We start from the raw sequence: 17,943 nt of genomic DNA on the forward strand, positions 1-17,943 counted from the left end.
GGGTCAAATGGGGTGTCTTAGACAAGGTTATGGTTTACTGGTTATAATTATGCTGTCTATATGTGTGTATCAATTTTGTAGTTGAAGTTATGAATATTGGCTCTATACTGTCTGTATTTCAAACTTATGCTATGCTGCTGGGTGACATCCCAGACAAACTGGTGTTAGCTCTGCCTAGCCTGCTTGATGGCCCATTAAGGACCATCAGCTATACAATGGACCCATTGAGAGAAGGCAAATATGCCTTGAGACTCAGCAAAGTATGCAGGGACTGGCCCATGTGACTCCAGGCTCCATTTTGCTGTAATTTTCCACAGTAAGGACAAAGAGGTGTTCTTACACCTGGAAAAGACTATATAAGGAGGATGCCTCATCTCCATTGGGTCTTCAATCCTGCTTCTTACCTCTGGAGGAACTTTGCTACAAGCTGAAGCTTTGAACAAAGGACTGAGGACCCATCCCAGCGGGGGATGTATTCCAGAGACTTGATTTGAACCTGCAGTTTATTCTATCGCTGCTGCAAGCCTGAACCAAGAACTTTGCCATTACTGTATGTAATTGATCCCATTTAACCGATTCTAACTCTCATCTCTATCTTTTTCCTTTTATGAATAAACCTTTAGATTTTAGATTCTAAAGGATTGGCAACAGCGTGATTTGTGGGTAAGATCTGATTTGTATATTGACCTGGGTCTGGGGCTTGGTCCTTTGGGATCAGGAGAACCTTTTTCTTTTACTGGGGTCTTGGTTTTCATAACCATTTGTCCCCATAACGAGTGGCACTGGTGGTGATACTGGGAAACTGGAGTGTCTAAGGAGATTGCTTGTGAGACTTGCGGTTAGCCAGTGGGGTGAGACCGAAGTCCTCTTAGTCTAGCTGGTTTGGTTTGCCTTAGAGGTGGAAAAACCCCCAGCCTTGGGCTGTAACTGCCCTGTTTGAGCAATTTGTCCTGAGTTGGCACTCTCAGTTGGGTTCCGCCAGAACCGCATTGTCACAGTGGCGTAGTCGTGCTTGGATCCACAGAACCAGGTCAATTAAGCTTTGGGTCAGAACCCCCCGCTATCCAAATTTGAATTTTGGGATTGAGAGTTTGGTTGGTTAAAGAACAGTTGCAATGGCTGAGCAAAGAGCATATGAGGGCCTTGACAAAAAGGCCCTGAAAGATTTGTGTTCAGAAAAGGGGATAAGCTTTAGAAAGAAAGCTACAAACCAAGAACTGAGAGATCTGTTAATGGCCAGTGATCAGACGGCAGAAGCAATTGAAATGCAAAAGGCAGCAAGTACACTGCAACTTGAGCATGAACAAAGGCTGGAAGAAATTCGATTGCAGGAACTAGAAGCTGAGGCAAAAGTGCAAAGACTTCAGCTCCAAGTCCAAAAAGCAAGGGACGAAAAGCAGAAATTGTATCCTCTTGAAAGTCCAGTTTCTAACAATGTTGGTATGTTGTATAACTCGGAGCAGTTGTCTGGGTGTAACCAAATGTTCCCCAACACTGCCACCTTTTATGTAAATGCTGTTACTGTGTGTTCAGTAGAGGGTGGCTCCATAACTTGTGCCCATGCTCTGTATGGGAGCGGTAGTGAAACATTCACAGAGAATGTAAAAGTCAATGGGAAAAGCTGTTTAGGGCAAATTATGGCTTCTAACATCACTCTTGTTAAAGCAGATCTTGTCAAAGAGGAAGATTATTTACCAAATCAGAGTGTGAATGTTGTAGTCCTCTATGAGTTTACTGTATGTGTGCCTTTAGCCAGAATCCACCTTGAATGGAATGGTGCTAAGCATGAGGTTATAGCTGGCGTAAGGAAGTTATTGCCTAAAGATCTTTTGATTGGGGAAAATGTTAAAGCTTTGTTCAGTCCAGGTAGTCAGTCACAGGACAGGAATGATCTTAAACCTCTGTCTATTGTGGGCAATGATTTGCCTGGGGAGGTTTGCTCCAAAGGTTTGTCTGAGAAGAGCTATTTGTCTGTAAATGAAGTTTCTGAATGTCGGTCTAGTGTCTCAGAAGTGAATCTGGAGTTAAATCAAGAGCAGCAAAATCTTATTGGGCAGGAAAATGTTTCTCTGGAGCAGATTAAAGTGGATGGTCAGGTGGAAGCCCTAACTGAGGAAGGAAAGGGTGGATTTTTGATGGGTGATGCATTGGTGGCTAGTACAGCTTGTAAAAGTGAACCTGAAAAGGGTAACTGTGATTTGCTGGCCGTGGCTCAGTGTAGTAAGAAGAGCAGTTTATCTGTTGGGAGTGGCAAGGTGCCTGGTAAGGAAGCTGCCCCACTCTCCCAGTCTTTGTCTGTAATCAGCCCTGTGTGCTGGGACAAAGGAGAGGAAGGCAGGAAAAGTTTGGAGGAGCCAAGGCAGCCTTGTGAGCTGATGGCTTTGTCTAGTCAGCAGTTTGGGAAGGCAGGGATAGTGGAAGATGAATGTCCCTATACCTTACCTGTTTCCTGTGTGGAGAATACTGATAGTGAAGGAAATGTGCCTGTATCTGTCAGGGGTATTGACTTGCCTATGGAGGAAGCTACCTCAGTCTCCAAGCAGTTGTCTGTGAACAGCCCTGTGTGCTGGGACAAGGGAAATGAAATCCCGAGCTGTGTGTCTGGTAAAAAAGGTGTCTCCAGCTCTTCTGTGTCTGTGGAGCAGACAGAAGGTGCCTTTCAGCCTGTGATGGTTGAGAATAGTGCAGTTGTCTCAGAGTTGGTTCTGAATTCAAGTAAAGCCCAGGAAGGGAATGGTCCTAAGTCTGTGTCTGCTGGGGAGAATGGCACTGTAACTAAGTTGCATCCAGTTAGTGTCTTAGCAAAATCCCAGAGACCAGACAATTCTGGTGCTTATATTTTGCCTATTGCTAGTGTGTGGTTGGTAAAGGATGTAGCAACTCTGTCTGATCAGGGTAATATCCTAGCCAGGGCACAAGGAGAGCATGAAGGTGATTCGGTTGTGTTACCTACTGATGGTGTGGAAACTTGTAGCAAGAAGGAAAAGATTCCTGAACTTGTGTGTGGCAAAGGGAAGGGAAATGTTTCTAACCTTTTATCTAGGAAGTCTATGGGTTGGCCTGAAAGGGGATTGTGTAGAAATCTGCCTGATGGGCCAAAGGTGATCCTGGATGTAAGTAAGACCCAGAAAAAGTCTGTTGTTGCTCAGGGAAGTGTTCCTTTAGAGCAAGCCCTAGGTGAAGAGGGTAAGGGCAAAATTTCTGTGAGGGGTGATTTGCTGCTTAGAAAAGCTCCTGGGGAAAGGAATCCTCATGGTAATCTGTGCAAGCAGTTCCCTGCAACTGAAGGGCGTGAGAGTGATTTAATCAAGGAAGTTTCAGTTCCTAACAGCCAGAAATTTTCTGTTGTGAATGGATCCACTGACTTTCCTTTTGAAAGATCCAGTGTGGGTAGCTTTGAGAAGGTCTCAGATGGAGTAAGAGCTGTTAAGAAAGTTAAGCAGCCCTATAACCAAGTGGCTGTGTGTGGCCATCTTGTTGGGAAGACAATGGTGTTGGGACAGGACTGTCTCCATGCTAATTCGTTAAGTGAGCAGTCTGTGCCTCAGGGTCTGAGGACAGATTTGGTTATTGGTGTTTCAAAGCAGAACAGTCTTATGGCCGAATGCTTGAGGATGCAGGGGAGAGCAAGCAAACTCTCACCCTCAGACTCTTTGGATTTGTGTGGTATCTCTTTAAGACAGAGTCCAACCTTGGAAATGATAGCAGTTAAGGATATGAAAACTGGTGGACTGGCTCCTGTCTGTGGTAATGCAAATTACTTGTCTGGCTGGGAGAGGAAGGACTTGCTAATAGCTGTTAGCACAGAGAGCCCACCCCATCAGCCAGTGAATTCTGTTAAGCAAGAGAAATCAGGGTTTGATCCTGCAGGACAAGGAGGAAAGAGAAAACTGAATTTTGCAAAGGGAAGCAACAGGTTAACCCTAAAATGCCCAAACTCCAATGGTATTGAGCCAAAGGTGTGGCATGACAACCATGATTGTAGATGGACACTTGCAATGGATTTGTTGTTAATGCTAATGGTGATTTTGTAACTAATGTGTTGCTATTACCAAGAACTGTAAGAATGTACAATGTTCCTAATCTTTTGGAAAATCCCTTGAACATGTTAAAAGGAATACATGAGAACACACTTTATGTTAAAAGGCCTTGTTATACTGATGGTTCACAGTTGATGCCTGTAAACAGTATTGGAACTTTTCACAGGAGAAAAGACATTCCAGACCTAATGTGCTGTATGAAAAGGGAAACTGAGGCACACTACCATATTGCTTTCACGGCTAAATGCCAAGATTCCTGTACTATGAACATCATTAATATCTACATTGATTTAATGTTAATTGGGTTCCAAACATTTGCCAGAGCTTGTATGGATAAAGTAGCTGTTTTCTTTAGCTCTTGGCAAGATCACATGAGACATACAGGAACCATGCTGCAAGAGCAGATCCAATCCACTATTGTTCTAACCAAGTTTTACCTTGAGTTTGTAAAGAGGTTCAATCATGTTGTTGAACATAATTTTGATAAACCATTTCTGTTATACTCTGATATGGCTTCTAACCCCAATACTAGCTGTAGTGAGACAAACCCAAGGATGGGGAGCTCTTGGGATGCAGTCAGTGATGTTTGTGTCATCCCTTCCTGCATCAATTTTGTGTTGGGGGTGTGACGTTATTGCTATAATCTGGAACCATATAGATCATTGTTGCAACCAAGGTTCTGTAGTGGCACCAAAATCTTGTATAAAGGGGGTCAAATGGGGTGTCTTAGACAAGGTTATGGTTTACTGGTTATAATTATGCTGTCTATATGTGTGTATCAATTTTGTAGTTGAAGTTATGAATATTGGCTCTATACTGTCTGTATTTCAAACTGACAGGTTTCAGAGTAGCAGCCGTGTTAGTCTGTATCCGCAAAAATAACAGGAGTACTTGTGGCACCTTAGAGACTAACAAATGTATTAGAGCATAAGCTTTCGTGGGCTACAACCCACTTCTTCGGATGCATAAAGAGTGAACCATATATTGAGGAGATATATATACACACACATACAGAGAGCATGAACAGGTGGGAGTTGTCTTACCAACTCTGAGAGGCCAATTAAGTAAGAGAAAAAAAACTTTTGAAGTGATAATCAAGATGGTTCAGTACAGACAGTTTGATAAGAAGCAAGTGTGAAAATACTTACAAGGGGAGATAGATTCAATGTTTGTAATGGCTCAGCCATTCCCAATCCCTATTTAGCCCTGAGTTGATTGTGTCTAGTTTGCATATCAATTCCAGCTCAGCAGTCTCTCGTTGGAGTCTGTTTTTGAAGTTTTTCTGTTTTAAGAAAACAGTTTTTCTGTTTTAAGAAAAGTTTTCTGTTTTGTATTTCAAACTTATGCTATGCTGCTGGGTGACATCCCAGACAAACTGGTGTTAGCTCTGCCTAGCCTGCTTGATGGCCCATTAAGGACCATCAGCTATACAATGGACCCATTGAGAGAAGGCAAATATGCCTTGAGACTCAGCAAAGTATGCAGGGACTGGCCCATGTGACTCCAGGCTCCATTTTGCTGTAATTTTCCACAGTAAGGACAAAGAGGTGTTCTTACACCTGGAAAAGACTATATAAGGAGGATGCCTCATCTCCATTGGGTCTTCAATCCTGCTTCTTACCTCTGGAGGAACTTTGCTACAAGCTGAAGCTTTGAACAAAGGACTGAGGACCCATCCCAGCGGGGGATGTATTCCAGAGACTTGATTTGAACCTGCAGTTTATTCTATCGCTGCTGCAAGCCTGAACCAAGAACTTTGCCATTACTGTATGTAATTGATCCCATTTAACCGATTCTAACTCTCATCTCTATCTTTTTCCTTTTATGAATAAACCTTTAGATTTTAGATTCTAAAGGATTGGCAACAGCGTGATTTGTGGGTAAGATCTGATTTGTATATTGACCTGGGTCTGGGGCTTGGTCCTTTGGGATCAGGAGAACCTTTTTCTTTTACTGGGGTCTTGGTTTTCATAACCATTTGTCCCCATAACGAGTGGCACTGGTGGTGATACTGGGAAACTGGAGTGTCTAAGGAGATTGCTTGTGAGACTTGCGGTTAGCCAGTGGGGTGAGACCGAAGTCCTCTTAGTCTAGCTGGTTTGGTTTGCCTTAGAGGTGGAAAAACCCCCAGCCTTGGGCTGTAACTGCCCTGTTTGAGCAATTTGTCCTGAGTTGGCACTCTCAGTTGGGTTCCGCCAGAACCGCATTGTCACAGAAGCCTCCAGAAACGCGCTGCCTGTGTGCACTGGCCCGTCGCCACCACCCGTGTGACTCGATTACCGATGAGTCAGCGGCTCTCCAGGGACTTTCCCGGCTGCCGAGGCCCTGGCCACACGTCGGTCCTGTCCAACCCCGCACGCGCCAGGCTCCCCGGTCGTGACCAGCATGGCACCGGGGCTGATGCAGGCCGCCTTTGTGGGCCCGATCTCAGCCACGCTCCCGCCCCGGGCTCAGCCCAGCGCTTTCCAAGCGTAACCCCAGTTGTCCACACGCCGTCTGCCAAGGGGCCCGGGGGACAAGCCGGGACTGGCCAGTCTCTGTGGGGTGGGGGGGGGATGCTCAGCTGGGGGATGGGGCTGAAACCATCCAGGGGAGCAGCGTAAAAAACAGCCTTAGGTAGGGGGGAAAAACGTAGCCACTATGTCGGGATGCACTGGGGGGGTTACGCGGGAGCCCCACTTCGGGGTGATGCTGTGGGGGGAAGAGGTGGGGCAGCTGGTTACCCAAGCACCCTTCACCCAGCCCTGAGATGCAGCCACCTCTGTGGCGGGGCGGCTGGTTACAGAGGGACCCCTCGCCTGGCGCTGAGATGCAGCCACCTCTGGGGCGGGGCGGCTGGTTACACAGGGACCCCTCGCCTAGCCATGTGGCCCCTTCACTGCCCCCTACTGACCCACTGGAAGAAGACAGGCAGCACCAGGTTCGGTTGGTTACTGATTTATTATTTCCCTTTTTACATTTCAACCTTCTTCCAAAAAGAGCGAAGCTTCCACAGCCAAACCCCAAAAATCTCTGGGCCGGGGGGGGGGGGGGGCTCTGTGTGGGGTGAAGCTACAGGGCAGGGGGGCCCAACTGGAGGGCCCAACAGAATGACCTGCAATGCACCGCATCACGTGGGAGGGGAGGCATAGCCCTGAGATAGACCCACACCTGAACCCCCCACACCCCAGCTCTGCCGGTGCCCCTCACTTCCAACCCGCAGCCCCTGCTAGCCGAGCCCTGCCCCCCCCCAGCTCTGCCGGTGCCTCTCACTCCCAACCCGCAGCCTCTGCTAGCCCCGCCCCGGGCCCCCCCCAGCTCTGCCGGTGCCCCTCACTCCCGACCTGCAGCCCCGCCCCGCCCCCCCCCCCCCAGCTCAGCCGGTGCCCCTCACTCCCGACCTGCAGCCCCGCCCCCCCCCCCCCCCCCAGCTTGGCCGGTGCCCCTCACTCCCGACCTGCAGCCCCTCAGCTATTTCAGGCCTTGGGCTATTCTAAGCTCCTTTCACGCTCTGCTGCGGAGCAAACATCCATTCAGCTGCAAAACCTGCCTTTCAAGTGGCTCATTATGAACAGCGGAGAACATGGCCAAGGTCACAGACAGCATCAGCTACGAATAGAACCCAGGGTCCTGGCTCCCAGCCCCCCTGCTCTCACCACTAGCTCCCACTCCCCACCCAGAGCAGCGCAGAGAACCCAGGTGTCCTGGCTCCCAGCCCGCCCTGCTCTAACCCACCAGCCTCCGCTCCCCTCCCAGAGCCGGGGAGAGAACCCAGGAGTCTTGGCTCCCAGCCCCCTTCTGCTCTAACCCACCCCGGAGTTTAATTCCCCTCCCACGTCTTAAACTCATCTGGTGGAATCTAAGAAAAATGCGCTCCCTACTGGCTCTTGGGGTGCACTGCAGGTTCACACAGGGTTTGCGGAAAAAGAGCCCCGTTCAGGGTGGGGATGGAACCGTGCCCAGACCCCGGGGCAGAGCTGGGGCCGTCTGCTGTAGGCCCCGTTGGAGCCGGTCCTGGGCTACGTTACAGTGACATGCTCAGCAGCTGTTGCCCGGAGCTGGTGAGAGATTGGATCCCGTTCAGTGCCGAGATGCAGCCACCTCTGGGGTGGGGCGGCTGGTTACAGAGGGCCCCCTTGCCTGGCGCTGAGATGCAGCCACCTCTGGGGGGGGGGGAGGGGGGGAGTGGCTGGTTACATAGGGACCCCTCGCCCGGCACTGAGATGCGGCCACCTCTGGGGCGAGTCATGGCAGCTGCTGAACTGCCGCCTGCAACTCCATGAGATGTGGAGTGGAGACTTTGTCCCGGACTCCTGGGTCCTGTCCCCCCGGCTTTCCTCTGGGTGTTTGCCGGCAGCAAGGCCCCTTGGTCCCCCGGAAGAATCGGAAGTGCCGCTGTCGTTTCTGTACAGAGTCCACCAACCCCGAGAGGACGGGGCCCATCTGTCCAGCCACCAGCCGGCCAACCGGAAGCCAGGATTGTGCGAAAGCGGGGGGGGGGGGGTGTTCCCGGATGGGGGGGGGCTTGTAGCCCCCCCTCGCCCTCCCTCTCGCTGGAGCATTATTGCTATAGGAAAAGCTGGCTCTGGATGATCAATGGGTTTTGTTGTTTTTTCATTTAAAGCGGAGAAAGAAACTCGAGTGGAAAGAAAAATGTCCTGGGTGGATTTGATCAATATCCTTCCGCCACGGGGAAAGGGGGGGGCAGGGAGAGAAAAATAGTCCCCCCCAAGGGAATTCCCCAAGTCCCCAGCAGGGGGCACCAACGGGGGGGGGGGACGGGACAGAGGCCCAAGGCCACACCGGAGCCAACTGAGGGTGCGCAGGGAAAGCCACAAGTGCCCCCCATTCTCCACGTCGGCTGGGTTAATTAGATTATCCCTTTAAAAACGAGAGCATGGATACGGCGGGAGGCGAAGCGGCCGGCGAGATCCGGCGCGAAAGCTGGCGGGGAGGGCGGGGCCTTTCACCCGCCAATCCCCTGGCTCATGCCGGCAGCAGGGATAGGTCGAAGCACCAGGAAGATACGGGGGAGGTGGGTGGTCTTGGGTCATGCGCGAAGTGGCTCCTCCTCCCCAGCAGTGCAGAGAGCCGGGCAGAGGGATACGCAGTCCGGTGGGACAAGGGCATGCACAGTCCCGGGCGCCGATGTGTCCCTACGCCCGGGACTCTTTTTTCGTATTGGGCTTGTTGCCCAGGAGGGCGTCGATTTCCTGAATGACGGGCGGGGTCAGCTGGGCCAGCACCTGCCGGGAGGGGGGGGGTGAGATCCCCCGGGCCAACGCCACTCCCCCTGCTGGGAGAGAACCCAGGAGTCCTGGCTCCCAGCCCCCCTTGCTCTAACCCACCAGCCCCCACTCCCCTCCCAGAGCCGGGGAGAGAACCCAGGAGTCCTGGCTCCCAGCCCCCCTGCTCTAACCCACCAGCCCCCACTCCCCTCCCAAAGCCGGGGAGAGAACCCAGGAGTCCTGGCTCCCAGCCCCCCTTGCTCTAACCCACCAGCCCCCACTCCCCTCCCAAAGCCGGGGAGAGAACCCAGGAGTCCTGGCTCCCAGCCCCCCTTGCTCTAACCCACCAGCCCCCACTCCCCTCCCAAAGCCGGGGAGAGAACCCAGGAGTCCTGGCTCCCAGCCCCCCTTGCTCTAACCCACCAGCCCCCACTCCCCTCCCAAAGCCGGGGAGAGAACCCAGGAGTCCTGGCTCCCAGGCCCCTCTGTTCTAACCCCCAGCCCCCACTCCCCTCCCCTCCCAGAGCTGGGGAGAGAACCCAGAAGTCCTGGCTCCCAGGCCCCCCTGCTCTGACCCACCAGCCCCCACTCCCCTCCCAGAGCTGGGGGGGGGGGGGGCACGGCGGGGGAGGGGTGCTCACCTGGATGGCTCCGAGGTTCTCGATCAGCTGTTCGGCGCTGGACACCCCGAGCAGGACGGAGCTAACGCCCTCAGAGCGCAGGCACCAGGCTGTGGGGCAGAGACGGGGAGGTGGGAAGGGCCTGTGGGGGGCAGTCCCCCCTGCCTGCCAGGGGAGAGTGCCCCCTGATGAGCCCCCTGCTCCACTCCCTGCCCCACAGCGCCCCCTTGGGGCCAGCCCTGCCTACCAGGTGAGAGCGCCCCCTGCTGAGCCCCCTGACCCACTCCCTGCCCCACAGCGCCGCCCTGGGGCAGGGCCTGTTCCTCACCGATCGCCAGCTGGGCCACGGTGCAGCCCAGACGCTCGGCGATGGGCTGCAGCTCCTTGATCTTGGCCTGTTGCTTCCGCCCGTCGTCGCTCTGCAGCTTCTCCTTCAGCCACTGATAGCCCTGGGTGGGGGGGACAGGGCGTCAGGCGGTGCCGAGGGGGGGAGTGGGGGGGTTTAGGGGATGGAGGGGCAGGGGGAGCCCAGATGGGGGTGCAGGGCCACCGGGGCACTGGGGACGCAGAGGCATGGATGGGATGGGGGGGTCCCGGCAGGGCATGGGGGAGGCCCCCGTACCTTGATGGCAGCCCGACAGTTCTCGGGGACCCGCTCCTCATACTTGCCGGTGATGAGGCCGCAGGCCAGGGGGGACCAGGTAACGGCACCCACACCTGGGGGGAAAAGAGGGATTAGCTCCCCCCTAGCGATGCCCCCTGCCCCTCCCCCTTCGCCCCACAGATCCTCCCATCCTCATCCCCTCCCCCACAGCCCCTGCCCCACAGGTCCCTTCTACCCCATCTGCACCCTCCAACACCCTGCCTCATGGACCCCCCAACCTCCTCCCCTCCACCCCCAGATCCCCACCCCTCCCCCACAACACCCTGCCCCATGGATCCCCCCACCCATCATCTATCCCACAGATCCCCTTCATCCCCAGCTCCCCACTCCTCCCCCCACACCCTGCCCCATGGAGCCCTGTCCTCCCATCCCCTCTCCAGAGATCCCTTCCACTCCCGAATCCCCACTCCTCCCTCTCAGCACCCTGCCCCATGGACCCCCTCCCCCCCCAGGCCCCGTCCGCCCGCCCCCCCCCCCCCGGTGCGGGCACCCACCGATCTTGTGGTAGAGCTCGGGGAGCTGCGACTCCACCTTGTCGCGCTGGAACATGTGGTACTCGGCCTGTTCGCACACCGGCGGCACGAGGTTGAACTGCCGGGCCACTGAATACGCCTCCTGTGGGGCATGGGGGGCAGGGGGTGAGACGGGCGTGGCCAGGGGACGCCCTCCCCGGTATTCCCCCATGCCTCCTGGCATCGTCCTCCCTGGCATGGGCCCCTGAAAGGCTCCCCCTGCCTGGGGGCCCTGTCCCCTCCCTCTACCCTGCTCCCCCCCAAACCGGGGGTGCCCTCCGCCCCGCCAATTCCCGGTGCGGGTGGGTCACTCACCATGATCTCCATGGCGCTCCAGCGCGAGGTGCCCCAGTACATGGCCATGCCCTGGTTGATGACGTAAGTCATGGCCCGCACGATCTCTGGGCACGGGGGGGGAAGAGGGGAGACAGGTCAGCCGAGGACCCCCGCTTCCCCCCTACCGGGGGAGCCCCACTTTCAAACCCCAGCTGCTCAAAGCTGCGGGACCTGAGCCCCACTTGGGTGCCGTGTTCACTCTGAACCCTACTGATGGCCATTCCTAGCGCCGGCAGAGACGTTACCTGCGGCCACTCACACAGTGTTAACTCTGAACCTGACTGATGGGGAATGTTAGCCCTGCCTGCAGGACGATAGCTGAGCTCGAGCAACCTCCTGCCCCGCTAGATAAGAGTGAGTGTTCACTCTGAACCCTACTGACGGTCGTTCCTAGCGCCAGCAGAGATGTTACCTGCGGCCGCGCGCACAGCATTAACTCTGAACTCTGCTGACAGTGACTGTTAGCCCTGCCTGCAGAACAGCTGTGCCAGAGACACTCCCTATATAACAACGTTCACTCTGAACCCTACTGATATCACATTTTAGCCTGGCCTGTGGAACAATGGCTCTGTCAGACCTACGACCTGCTGGCAGTGATACCAATGGGAGTGTTAATCCTGGCCCCTGCTGATGGGCAAATACATCTCAATAGCACTGACAGATATGGGGGCCGTTACCATTTAGCTCAACGGACCGTTGACTCTGAAACCTACTGATGGCAGCATTTCCCGCCCACTCTGCGGACAGACCTGTGACCTGGCCCAATTTATCTCAGTGACCGGGTTATTTCTGGTGATGAATTCACTCCTAGCTGGCCCCAGGAGAGACGTGATACGGCCCTATTTAGCGCAATGGGGTGTTGACTCTGAAACCTACTGAGGGCGGTTTTTCACACCCAGACTGCAGAGCCAGAGCAGACAGAGGTGGGACCTGGGCCGAGCCATCTCCGAGGGATGTGCCGGCCATGGGCCTGTTAGGATCTGTGTCTGTCTGGCTGCAGGCAGGTTCCACCCCCCTCTCAAACATTACAGTACGAGCAGACACCCCTCTGCACTGACACATACGTATAGAGCCCGACCTGTAGGGTAGAGTCCCGTGAACACCACAGCGACCCAGCATGGGGTCTCTATCCTACACTGCTTGGTCAATGGGGGTCAGGGGCTATGGGGTTCTAGGGGGCTTTGGGGCGGGACTGGGTCAATGGGGAGGTCTCTGGGGACTTGGGGGGTCCACCCTATGGGGGAGGTCTATGGGGTTTGGAGAACAAGGGGGGTTAACGGGGTTCTAGGGAGTTCGGGGAATCTCTGCCCTACAGTGCCGGGTCCATGTGTGTGTGGGGGGGGGAGGGAGAGCAAGGAAGTTTGTGGGGCATTCAGGTTCTATTGGTTTTAAGGGGCAACTATGGGGTTTCGGTGATTTCTATCCTACGGGGCCAGGTCTATGGGGTTCTATGAGGTTTGGGGGGGTCAATGAGCATTCAGGGGGGTCTCTGCCCTATGGGGCCAGGTCTATGGATTTTGGGGGGTCTACAGGGGTTCAGGGGGTCTCTGGGGTTTGGGGGTGTCAATGAGAGTTCAGGGGGGTCTCTAGCCCACAACGCTGGGCCTATTGGGTTCTATAGGTTCTGGGAGGATCTATAGGAGTTTGGGGGGTCTATGGGGCTATAGAGGGTTTCCATGGGGTGGGGGTCTACAGGGGGTCTCTCCAGTACCTTCCAGTAGCAGTAGGCGGAAGTTGGGGTCATACTCTGCGGGGGGAAGCAGACAGAGGTGAGGGGAAGATATGGGGGGCCCATCCCCCTACAACCCCCCCCATGAGATATCCCGGGGGGGGGGCACACACACATGCGCGAGGGCTGTCGGTGCTGGGCTGGGGGTGTCCCGGAGAGGCAATGCTGAAGGGACGGGGGGAGGGGCACGGAGGGGGCGGAGCCAACGGGGGGGCAGGACCCACCTTCCATGGGGCTGTTGGCATCCATGCGGTTGGCGAAGACGATATCGACGTAGTCCAGCTGCAGCCGCTCCAGCGACCCCCTCAGCCCTGGGGGGGATATGGCGGGGGGGGTCAGTCGGGGGGGCGCAGGGACCCCCCACCCCACAAGGCCCCCTGAATCCTGCCACCTGCCACAGACTCCTCCCCACAGAGTCCCGGTGCCCCTCACTCCCCCCTGGGATGGACGCCCCCCATGCTTCCCCCCCCACCCAGCCCCCACTCCTACCCCACTACCCTCTTCTGCTGCCCCCTCCCCACAGCACTCCCCCACCTGCCCAGCCCCCCTGAATCCTGCTAGCCCCCACCCCATCCCTTGCTCCATCTCCCGAGGCCCCCAAATCCTACCCGCACCCCCTCCTGCTGCCCCCCCTCCCCTCAGCCCTGCCCCCGTCAGCCCAAACCCTGCCCCGCCCCCAGCTCCACCCCACCCCAGTGCTGCCCCCCTCATCCGCATCTCACCCTCAATGATGTGCTTCCGGGAGAGGCCCCGCTCCGTCTCTGCCCTGGAGGGGGAGAGATTAAGATTTGAGGGTGGGGGGGGGTCCCCTAAGCCACCCCATAGGGACCTGCCCCCAGGGGGAACAGGGGGCCTCAGGGCCCATGGCCAGCTCAGCCTCCCCCCCCACCCCCCACTGGGCTGAGACCCGGCAAACTCATCTCATTGATAAACAGGGATCCGGATGGGAGCCGGCGCCCCCTAGAGGGGACAGGCCCCTGCCCCATTCCCCACCCCCCAGCCCCATGGCATTCTGAGTACTCACTGGCCACCCCAGTAGATCTTGGTCGTGACAACGTAGCTGGATCGCCTGGGGGAAGGAAGGGAGGCAGGTTAGACAGGCAATGGGGAGACCCCCAGCCCAGCTCCACTGGCTCTGCTCCCTGGTAGGGGCTGAGCCCCCCACCCTGGTCCCTGCCCCATAGTGTCCCCTACAGAAGGGAGGTTGGGGGCCCGGTTACCTCCAGCCTTTGCTTCGCAGGATGTTGCCCAGAGTTTTTTCTGCCCTGAAGGGAAGAGGGGGGGAAAAAAGCAGATGAAAGAGAAAATAGAGAAATAGAAGGAGCCCCCCCGACCCAGCCACAGAGTCTTCCCTAGCCAGGACTCCTGGGTTCTCTCCCAGCTCTGGAAGGGGAGTGGGGGCTGGTGGTTAGAGCAGGGGGCGGGGGGGGGGGCAGGGAGCCAGGACTCCTGGGTTCTCTCCCCGGCTCTGGGAGGGGAGTGGGGGCTGGCGGTTAGAGCAGGGGGGGCTGGGACCCAGGACTCCTGGGTTCTCTCCCTGGCTCTGGGAGGGGAGTGGGGGCTGGCGGTTAGAGCAGGGGGGGCTGGGAGCCAGGACTCCTGGGTTCTCTCCCGGCTCTGGGAGGGGAGTGGGGGTTTGCGGTTAGAGCAGGGGGGGCTGGGAGCCAGGACTCCTGGGTTCTCTCCCGGCTCTGGAAGGGGAGTGGGGGCTGGTGGGGTTAGAGCAGGGGGGGCTGGGAGCCAGGACTCCTGGGTTCTCTCCCCGGCTCTGGGAGGGGAGTTGGGGCTGATGGGTTAGAGCGGGGGGGGGGGGGGGGGGGGGGCTGGGAGCCAGGACTCCTGGGTTCTCCCTTGCAGGGGGAGGGACACCTACTTGCCAGAAGCATAGACTTCGGCCGTGTCGAAGAGGTTGACCCCGTTCTCGTAGGCGATGGTCATCACGTTCTCCGCCGTCTGGGGGTGCAGAGAGCTGAGTCAGGCGAGGGACCCACGGTTCCGCGCCGCCCCCCCTCACCTGCGCTGGCCCCCCAGGATCTCACAGGGACCCCCGGCTGACCCAGAACTCACCTCGTCTGAGATCTGGGAGCCAAACGTCACCCAGGTGCCTGCGGGGGAGAGAATCGGTGATATGAGCCGGAGCCAGGAGAGGGGGAGGGTGTAGGGGCTGGGGGGGGGCACAGCCCCCTCTACCCTCCCCAGTCTGTGCCCTTCCAGTGACCCCCAAGCCCCACCGGGATCCCCCCAGCCTGCGCTCCCCACGCCACCCACCTGCCCCCGACACGAGAACTCACCAAGCCCGAGGCAGGAGACACGGAGCCCGGATTTACCCAGATTTCTGCAGGAGAAAGAGCAGAATTGGGGGGGGTTTACAGACGCCCCCCCCCAGGACAGAGAGTCCCGGTGCCCCTCACTCCCGACCCGCAGCCCCCTGCTGGCCCAGCCCTGGGCACCCTCCACCCCAGCTCTGCTAATGCTCTTCGATTACCTTGAGCCCCACCGGGCCAAGGGTCCCTGCGTAACCAGCCACCCCGCCCCAGAGGTGGCTGCATCTCAGCACCGGGCGAGGGGTCCCCGTGTAACCGGCCGCCCTGCCCCAGAGGTGGCTGCATCTTAGCGCTGGGCAAGGGGTCCCTGTGTAACCAGCCGCCCCGCCCCAGAGATGGCTGCATCTCAGCGCCGGGCGAGGGATCCCCAGGTAACCAGCCACCCCGCCCCAGAGGTGGCCGCATCTCAGCGCCGGGTGAGGGGTCCCAGGGTAACCAGCTGCCCCGCCCCAGAGGTGGCTGCATCTCAGCGTCAGGTGAGGGGTCGCTGGATAACCGGCCGCCCCGCCCCAGAGGTGGCTGCATTTCGGCGAAGTGTCCCATATACGAGGCAGATACACATTCTCTGGTGTCCCATCTCCCCCACGGCTCTGGCTTATTCCCGGTGGTGCGGATCTCGGAACTATTTATAGTAACTTCTCGCTCACTGCGGCTGCTCCGGCTGGCACAGGAGCTGGGCATCTCCAGCCGGAGCAGAGAGGGGAAACCGAGGCACTGACCACAGGCCATGCCAGAGGTCACACAGCTAGTCTGGGGAGCAACAAACCCAGGAGTCCTGGCTCCCAGCCCCCCTGTTCTAACCCACCAGCCCCAACGCCCCTCCCAGAGCTGGGGAAAGAACCCAGGAGTCCTGCAGCCACAGGACTACCCCCACCTTACGGAAGGGGACTAGCACCCACAGCTGGGGGGAGGGGCATTATTTTAAAGCCATTTAAAGGGTAAAATGGGACAGAATTAATTGGCCCCTGCCAGGGTGAGGGTGGGAAGGGGGTACAGAGCCCAGTTACCCCATCACAGCTCTCTGTAACCCCAGAGACCCTACAAAAACACACCCGCACACACAGTCCCAGTGCCCCTACAATAATACACCAGTGGAAACTAAACTGGTAGGACTTGGAGTATCTGTGATTGGAAGTTGAATGAAGTGTGGCCAATTGTCCCCAATCCCTGCCCCTTCCCAACCCACTAGCCCCCCACTCCCCTCCCTGAGCTGGGAGAGAACCCAGGAGTCCTGGCTCCCAGCCCCCCCTGCTCTAACCCACCAGCCCCCTCTCCCCTCCCAGAGCCGGGGAGAGAACCCAGGAGACCTAGCTCCCTGCCCCCCTGCTCTAACCACTGAGACAGGAGCACTTCTTATCCATCTCAATGTCCCCTACGCCCCATGGGTGCCCCCAACTCCCCCTTTCTGTCCCCAGCCCCCATTCCCCCTCTAATCCAACTCCCCCTCCGGCCCAGCCCCAGCCCCCCTACCTGTATTTCATTCCTGTGGCCAGCCCGGTGGACTCCCGCAGCAGGAACGCGATGTGGGGCAGGTTCTGGCCGGGTGCTCGCAGCCCCGCCACGGCCACCAGCCCCCGGGCCCCCTTAGGGGGCTGGTGCCCCCCATTCCCCGGGCCCCCCTGGGCCAGCACCCCGCGCCCCCCCGCACAGAGCCGCTCCTCTGTGCTGCGGCTCCGCAGATTCTGCTCGGTGCAGGCGATAGAGACCTGCATGGCTCAACAGCAATGGGGGGCTGGGACCCCCAGGGATCCTGGCTCGTAACCTTAGGGTGACTGCAGCCCCCCCCCCCCGTCCCCGGAAGGGGCTGCCGGGAATCTGGGGTCGGAGTGGGGGAGGGGCCGAGGCCGTGCGGGAGAGGGGGCAAATGGGGTTGGGCGGGGGGAAGTGGTGGGGAGGGGGCAGAGAGGTTCCCCCCAGTCCCGGAGGGTTCGCTGCACAGTGCACAGCAGCCTCGGCCTCATTAGCATAACAGGCTCCGCCCATTAGTCCCGGGCAAGGGATGGTGGGAGGGAAGCAGATGGATTGCCGGCTCTGGGAGGGGACTGGGGGGTTAGAGTAGGGGGGGCTGGGAGCCCGGACTCCTGGGTTCTCTCCACAGCACTGGGAGGGGAGTGGGGGCTGGTGGGTTAGAGCAGGGGGGGCTGGGAGCCCGGACTCCTGGGTTCTCTCCACAGCACTGGGAGGGGAGTGGGGGCTGGGGGGTTAGAGGTGAGGGGCCTGGGAGCCAGGAGGCCTGGGTTCTCTCCTAAGGTGAACTCTGACACCCCCTCTCCCCACCCCAGCCCCGGGCCTCTGATTCCCGCAGTCTGATCACAGCCCCCCACCCCCCAAAGCTGGAGGGGGAGGGGCGCTGCGCTCACAGCCGCAGTGACTCTTAAAGGGCCCCCACCCCCGGGGTGCACCCCTCCAGCACACCCCCCCAGCTAGGAGTGTGAGGCTCTGCTGGGGGGGGGGGAGCTGCTGATGCTGTGTAGGACAGTTCACCCCCCCCCCCAGTCCCGCTCCAGTGTG

At 57.6% G+C, this 17,943-nt stretch overlaps 1 protein-coding gene across 2 annotated transcripts; it reads right to left on the bottom strand.

Annotated features, from left to right (window-relative positions):
- Nucleotides 1–9,175: 9,175 nt before the first annotated feature.
- KCNAB3 (potassium voltage-gated channel subfamily A regulatory beta subunit 3) lies at nt 9,176–17,144 on the bottom strand. 2 transcript variants are annotated; one of them, XM_065417104.1, is made up of 14 exons: nt 16,903–17,144; nt 15,400–15,443; nt 15,176–15,213; nt 14,982–15,061; nt 14,329–14,373; nt 14,133–14,177; nt 13,831–13,874; nt 13,333–13,419; nt 11,359–11,444; nt 11,026–11,146; nt 10,490–10,584; nt 10,196–10,316; nt 9,889–9,977; nt 9,176–9,265 (listed from the first exon to the last, which is right to left on the bottom strand). In XM_065417104.1, the coding sequence occupies exons 1-14, from the start codon at nt 17,142–17,144 to the stop codon at nt 9,176–9,178; spliced, it is 1,227 nt and encodes a 408-aa protein (XP_065273176.1). The 2 variants fall into 2 exon arrangements, with proteins under 2 accessions (XP_065273176.1, XP_065273177.1); XM_065417105.1 differs by lacking the exon at nt 13,333–13,419.
- Between the last annotated feature and the right edge of the window lie 799 nt (nt 17,145–17,943).

This window comes from Emys orbicularis, chromosome 15 (genome assembly GCF_028017835.1).
Source record: "Emys orbicularis isolate rEmyOrb1 chromosome 15, rEmyOrb1.hap1, whole genome shotgun sequence".
Classification (NCBI taxonomy): Eukaryota; Metazoa; Chordata; order Testudines; family Emydidae; genus Emys; species Emys orbicularis.

Excerpts from the sequence above, each read along its gene's own strand:
- KCNAB3 (XM_065417104.1), bottom strand. The coding sequence starts at position 17,144 with ATGCAGGTCTCTATCGCCTGCACCGAGCAGAATCTGCGGAGCCGCAGC. Across the intron at positions 13,420-13,830 it reads CCGGAAGCACATCATTGAGG|GGCTGAGGGGGTCGCTGGAG; the intron begins GTGAGATGCGGA and ends TATCCCCCCCAG. Across the intron at positions 9,266-9,888 it reads AGAACCTCGGAGCCATCCAG|GTGCTGGCCCAGCTGACCCC; the intron begins GTGAGCACCCCT and ends CCCTCCCGGCAG.